At 43.1% G+C, this 7,239-nt stretch overlaps 1 protein-coding gene across 1 annotated transcript in view; it reads left to right on the plus strand.

The window, feature by feature from the left end:
• Positions 1-7,239, plus strand: part of DENND3 (DENN domain containing 3) — a 104,194-nt gene that overhangs the window by 22,235 nt on the left and 74,720 nt on the right. Inside the window, exons 2-4 of the mRNA XM_019528219.1 lie at positions 779-1,055; positions 1,660-1,775; positions 2,371-2,510. Of these exons, the coding sequence (XP_019383764.1) occupies positions 779-1,055; positions 1,660-1,775; positions 2,371-2,510 (533 nt within the window). The remainder of the gene's footprint in view (positions 1-778; positions 1,056-1,659; positions 1,776-2,370; positions 2,511-7,239) is intronic.

A 7,239-nucleotide genomic window follows, 5' to 3' on the forward strand; every position in this document is an offset into this window, starting at 1 on the left:
CTTTTTGGGCATCTATTGGTGCTAATTCTAAAGTGTTGCTTGCCACAGGGGGTGGAAACCACATTGCTACAATAAAACTTAAATGATGAAGAATAGATTTGAATTGGTCACCTTATCCAAATGTATCCTGAAGACAACTGGAGAATATTTCTTTGACTTTGCTTAGTTCAGAAAAAGGCTGTAGAAAGAGGGCAAGGGAAAGGGAGAAATGAAGACCCATTCAGTTTAGTTAAATCTACAGGCCATATCCACATCAGCATGACCATTTGGTTCCCCAGGGACATCTAGCAGTTGGACACCTTGTGCTGCTGCTGGTTGTCCCTGGGGAATGCCTGTGCCATGTGTCCTCTGGTGCATGGCAGGTTACCCTGGGTCAGATAGGGGAGGCTGGGGCCAGCACTGGGCTGGCCCCAGCAGCCTTACCTCAGTTTCGGGGTGCCTCCTGGGGCTGTGTTTTGCTGGATCCTGCCACTTGGGACCCTGGCCAGTTGCTGGAGTGTGGCTCTGGCCAGCCAGGCTCGGTTCGAGTGGCACACGTTGCCCCCGTGTGCGCTGCTCCGGATTTTTTTTTTTTTTTACGTATATCCCCGGGGTCAAAAAATACCCCCCGCACTGCTACCTTGCAGCACAGAGAACAGTTGAGTGTGTGCACCATACCGCACGACTGTGCTCATCTGGACATGGCCAATCTCTAGGAAAGAAGGAAGAAGGTGTTTTAAATGCAATTAAAAATAGTAAAAATGTCTACATAAATTTTTGATTTTTTTTTTTTTTTTAGGGTTTTCAGAAAAAAGTAAGAAGCCTACCTCCCCTTGACCCAGAAGTCCTGTCAGTTTTTGTGCCTCCTTTTACCAGCAAAGATGAGAGTCAATCAACTACCACAAATTGTAATAACGTCAATAAAACTAAACGACGTTCTTTCCGGAAAAAGAAAGAGAGGCCTAAGGCTGAGAATGTGAAGGGTCTGAATGTGGACCACAGAGTGCCAGATACTGAAGATATTAGTGTTCCCAAAGATATTGACCTCGTTGGCTTGCCGGAGCTATGCTTCCCAGGTATTATGTGGCTTTCATTTAATAATTGTTACTGAGAACTGCTTATAAAGCTTCTACTATCTATTTGGTGGCCACACCTATAGCTCTGTTGCTGCATCCGTGCTGCCTTTGTGTGCTGTAAAGTGAATTTCTCTTAGTATGTATCATAGCATTTTAAAAAGGCTCTCCCTTCCCCACTTTCTCTCTGCCTTTACATTTTAGAATGGACTTTCCTTCAAATTGTGAATGCATACATTTCTTCACTAGTTTCTGCTTGAGTAGTAGCCGTTTCTCCAGAACTTTATAGTAGCTTTGTTTGAGTAACTGGAACGTGCAATCTACTAAAAAAAAAAAAAAAAAAAATTGTACAAACACAGCCCAGAAAATGAATAGAGGACCTTGACTGTTCTTTGCCATATCACAAATATAAAATGAGCTGTATGATGTTTTAACTTCAGTGACCTTTAGCAAATTGTTTTAGACTTGTATAACAAGCTTCCAATCAGTTCGGCATATTTTCATTAAAAGTGAAGTGTTGCAATGAAAAAGCAGTTGATGTGGCTCGAGTTGTACGAGCAGCTTTCACTGTGCACATATTTATAACAAGTACTCATCTTATTTGCAGGAGGACTGTATATAAGTTCTGAATCGAAAGAGGACCACATCCACTTCCTGGTTTTCACAGATGTCTGTGGTAACCGAACGTACGGTGTTGTTGCACAGTATTATCAACCTATTCAAGTATGTTGTATAATAAGCATTTTTAATAAAACTTCTTGGGTAGAAAATGTTGAGAACAGTGCCAGTTCATTGGATTTCTGAAATTACTTTTATATACTTTAATAGCAATAGGGTATAGATCTTCATTGATCTAAAGCTGGCTGTATATGATGCTAGCTACGTCAGTTTCTTGTGTTGTGGGTTATAGAAACATGTGCATCTTACACTTGGCTGAGCTGTTAGGCTTGAGCGGACCTACTGGTTTTTGACTTGTGATTCCTAATAACTGTAATGTGGTGCCCTCATTGAACACTGTAGATTTTAAATGGGAGTTGTTTGAATATCCGAGAGCAAAATTTATTCCCGAGGCATACTTTTAGGTGCATGAGTTTGAGAAATATACGGTGCTCTTGATAGATATTCCTAGCTCAAAAATATGCTTTTAATAGATGGATATAATTTTATAGGCTGAGATTTTTAAAGGACCAAGGGAACTTAAATGTCCAAATCTCACCAAAATTTAGTGGGGGTTTGGCTGTTTCCCTTGGTTCCATTGAAAATACCAGCCCTAACTTCATGATTAACATCATCACATTAATCTGCAGTTTTCTTGTAGGATGGATGCATTCCAGCAAATGGGCAGGCCCACTGGGAATCCGTGCAGACTGGTAAAGCGTTTGCCTGCTTTGTGCCATTTGCTGTGTGTGTCATCTCCAGATATCCATACTTTAATGTTCTCAAGGACTGCCTATCTTGGTAAGAATTACTATTCTATAATGCATGTCACTGTTGTAAACGCAGGTAGAGATGCACAGACAGTTTTTGTCAGTTATTTTAAAAAATCATATATAATGTACACCCATGCCATTTTTACTGAAATATAAGACAACTCCCCCCCAATAGTTAGATTCTATATGGGGAAAGATTATAAATTTGTTATGATTTTCCAGGTATTTAATCTAATTATTGGAGGTTTGCTTTGAATATGTCCCCTTCCCACCGTTACAGCAGGGAAAAATAAATCTGGGAGGGAAGGTCAGGTAGCACCCTCCACCAGCATCTTCCCTCCTGCACCTCTTATTTCCTTCCTCCCCTCCCTTCCCCTCCCCCCCAATACTGTCAGACCTGCTGTCTCTGAGCACGTAAAAGTGAAGGGCAAATTTGAAAACACTAACCTGGAAATAAGCATACCTGTAGGAATGTGCATATATAGTCAAATTACTGTAGGCACCCATAGACTTAATTTTATCCAGAACTGATGCATTTTAACTTTTTTAGAACTGCTGCAAGTTTTAGCACAGGTACTCCATAAACACACCATTAAGCAGCACTTTTTGTACCCAGACAGACGATGGATGGATGTATATATAATCATGAGCCTTTTGGCTTTGAATTAATATCGGGCATACTTTGTATTCTAGATATCTATTAATCCAAAGCCAAAAGGTTCATGGTTTATCATATAGTTCATTGGCCGGGGCCCCAGCAATGTCAACAGTGTTTCAAGCCATGGTGACCCCATAGCTCATCACTGCTCTGTGCGCGCGTGTGTGCGCGCGCTCCAGATACCCACCCCATCCCCTGTTTGGTGATGTTTGCCAGGCATTGTAGTCTGGTGGAAAAAACAGGAATCATTGGAAATGGGAAAGAAAGGCACAGCTCAGCTGTGGGAGTGAAGAGGAAGTCAAAATGTATGTAGTGTAATGAAAAAAGTTGGCACTGATGTGGACTGAGTGTAGTGGACAGTACTGTCTGTTGTCTTCAGATGGTTTGAACTAATCTGTCCTTGTAGGATTCTATCAGTATATTTGTGGGCCAAGATCAAGTGTAGTTAGTTTGCTGCAGTGGTCTGTCCCCTGGGCTGAGATCACTTTGAATGACATTGTGTAGTAGAGGGTGTAGACTTGTCCAATGCATTGTGGACAGGGCACTTTACAGGAGTCTACTGTAGCCTCCCAATGGAAGGCTCTCGGCTATATGCCTATTTTGTAGAAATGAGGGCTCTCTCCCTAGCTTGCTCCTTTGGCCTCTTGGCTGAGGGCAAGTGAGACTCAGGGGGCATCTGAACCCCAAGACTTCTGGGCTGGGGCCTGCACGTAGGGTACCTGCCCTGCGTTTGGGAGAATCTGAATCCCCAAGCCAAAGTGTCTGGGATGGAGGATACTTGCTGGTGGTAGCACCACATGGACTTGAATGATTGAGTTCTGCTTAGTCCATAAGATTTGGAATGGATTTGGCTAATTCAACCTGGATCATGAAAATAAAAATAAAATGTCTGCCCAATATGGGCCATATGTTGTAGTCATGCTCAGTACTGGCTGTATTGAATCAACTTCATAGCTGGTTTCTATTACTGTGTGCATGTTTAACAATAAACAGTATATTAAATGAGACTTCCTTGTGTGCAAATGCAAGATGGGGTGGGGGGCTTCCCTGCTCAAGCTGATTGGAGGGGAAAACCCCTCATCGGGTGTGGTGTGTGTGGTTTTGAAAAAAAAAAGGTATTTACAAATATATGTGGATTTTCTGACTCAGTTGAATTGGGAGTATTTGAATGACAAGAAAACTGGATCCAGTTACACATTATGGCATGAAGCAAGGAGGAGTTGAAAACAAAAGTTACTTGAACAGTAACAAAATAAGAGTGAACAGTTGTGGTTACTGATATGGTCTGTATGTGTTCTGTGAGATTTGTATAGGTCTGAGCAAAATTAATACCTGCAGGGAACAGATTTTCAATATACTTTTCTTAGACTTTTTTTTTCCCTATAGGGTCTAAAACTCTGCAAGTCTTTCTCTGGGGAGAATCATTAAGAAAGCAGATACTAGGTAGAGAATAGTTTTCAAAAAGAGTATAAATGAATTCTGTAACAGGCTCTTTGGACTAAGGTGACCTTCCCACACCTCCTAAGGAAATACTACAGTGATTACTGGGAGTTCTTATAATGCCCAAAGGAATGAGGAACGGAGGTTCTCTGTGTTATCAGTCCCCTGGTAACACCCTTTTAAAGCTCTAGCCCTGGGATATAGAATAACTTACATTTTACAACTTTTCTTGAAGTGCTTCAGATATGAAGATGGGTTCTTAAATGGATAGATTGGAACTGTTTGACTTCTGTAGTAGTTTGATAGATTGTGAAAACTTGGGATAGCAGCTGCATATTGTTTCACATTTTAAACTGTTTAATTTGTGTACACTTGTGTCTGAAATGTACTGTAAGCTCCTTGGGGCAGGGATTTTGTCTTGCATTTGGATGATGTTACATAATTTGCAGTTGGAGGTTCGTAATAATCTAAAAGTGAAGCAAGCTTTCACTGTAGTTTTCAAGCAAATGTGAATCAAAATTGCAGAGCCTTTGTAGCAAAATCTCATGTAATTATCTTTGGTGTACTTGCTGGACTGCAGTGGTTCCCAACCCTGGGTTGCGACCCAAATGAGGGCAATGCCAGCAGTGCTGCACAGAGAAGATGAGCCGCACCGTGTGCCGGGAGCTCCCCTGCCCCTGGGCCACTGCTGCTGCACTCCACTCCCTGTAGTGGGGCATGGGGGAAAAACAAAAGGTTGGGAACCACTGCTCTACTGGGTAATATGCCTACGTGATGTTTGAAAGTTGTTAGTGAGAATATTATGGTTTCCGAGGCAGGTAGACATCCAAATCAATGTCTACATGCCTGAGTCAAAAGTGACCTGATTGTGGAAGGCACTGAGAGTTGTGGCTGCTCTTGACCTTAAAGAGAAGTGCAGGGTTGAATAGTTTTGACAGTCTGTATGGTGTAGTCATTTTTAAGAGATCACCAGGAGCACCCACGTCATTGGTTGGATGTATTTTTACTGAGAGTGGGTTTTTGTTTGTTTGTTTTTAAATTATAAATATGAATTTAAGTTCTTAGCACTAGGCTGCCAGTTTTCAATTTTTTGCCCAGTCGTATAGTTGACTTGGGTCAGACACTGGATGATGCCATTTCCTTACTGTTTGGACTGAATTGTGTGACAGGATGGCACTGGTATATTTTTGGACACCAAAATCTAATTGTAGTATCTCACAGGTTCTCTTGGGGGTGTGAGGTAGCTGTTGATCTGAGAGAGGGGATAAGCTCAGCTTGTGCATGATTCAGTAGGTGAGAATTTTTGGGGAGGACTAATGTTTGCCTTTTATAACCATTCAAGAATCTATCTGGTAGGAATGAGCCCTTCTAGTTTAGTGGCCAGTAGAAATCTAATACTGGCTCTTTTGAAGATCTCCGAAAGATGTTATAGCATCAGAATGGGCGCTTGTCCTTTGCTCCCAGCTGTGAGGAGATTCTCTCTGCCCAGTCTGTTGTGAAGCATCAGTAAGTGGTAAGGGCTGAACCCTGCTGGGTTCAGATTTCACCATCTAGATATTTCAAACATACTTAAATACCGGCCTTCCAGTTGCAAGGTTAGAATTTTGCACAGCCTTAAAGCCGATCTCCTCCAAAGTAAAGACTGGGGATGGCACTGCACACGTGAGTTTAGTGTGGCTTTTAGGTGGTTGGTGAGAGAAGTACAAGATTGCTCAGGGAAAATGCCTACTACCGTTTGAGTGCTGCTGCAATAATAAAAAAACTGGGATAAAAGGACATCACAATTGGAAAGTCAGCTGCTCAAAAAATAGGAAGTGTCCAAAATAGAATTGCCCTTCTTGTTCATGTGCATGATAAAATCCTAAATTTCATAATGGCAGCCCACTTTCTTCAAGAAACTAATTGGTAGGCATGGGTGAATTGACAGTGGAGGCAAGGTGTGTGTGTGTGGTTGTGTCCCTTCTGCTGTGTGGTGCATGCACTGAGCTCTCCAAGCTCCCTGGCATGTTAGCGCAGCTCTTGCCAGAGCTCTGCCTGTGCTGTCAAGCAGCGGTGAGAACAGGAATGGACAAGGGGGTGCCCCCACTACCTTCTTTGGCTGTTGCACGTGCCATGAGTTCTGAGCTCACTGCCTGGTCAGTGCAGGCTGTTGTTGGAGCTGCGCATGAGCCATGAGCTCTGAGCTCATCAGCTGATCTGGGTGAGGCCCGGTCAGAGCCTCTGCTTTTATGTGCATCTGGAGCCTGGGGAGTGAACACTGCTGTTTCTCACCTTTCCTCTCCCATCTTCTTTTGGGTGAATTCAGCAACAGGAGAAAAGAGGGGACAGATAGCAGAGGCAGTGCTCACCTCCTGGGCTCTGGAGCTGCATGAAAGCAGGAGACCTAGCCAGACCCCGCTTCAAGAGCTTATGTGCAACACAAACTAAGTCCAGTGTGACTGGATCCAGCCCTGCTGTGAGCACTCCAAATTCACCAACTGATAAATGCAAGCTCTGGTCGGAGCCCCTGTTTTTCTCATGGCTGCACAGCTTGGGGCTCAGTGCTGCTTGCATTTCACCCCTACCTCCCCAAGCTGAATTCAGAGGAAAAGAAGGGATGAGTGGCACTGCCATGCATCCCCCAGGCTTCAGAGCTTCCTCAAAGCAGGAGCTGTGGCCA

The sequence above is a fragment of the Gavialis gangeticus genome, unplaced genomic scaffold (assembly GCF_001723915.1).
Source record: "Gavialis gangeticus isolate Ggan-Ray unplaced genomic scaffold, GavGan_comp1, whole genome shotgun sequence".
Taxonomy (NCBI): Eukaryota; Metazoa; Chordata; order Crocodylia; family Gavialidae; genus Gavialis; species Gavialis gangeticus.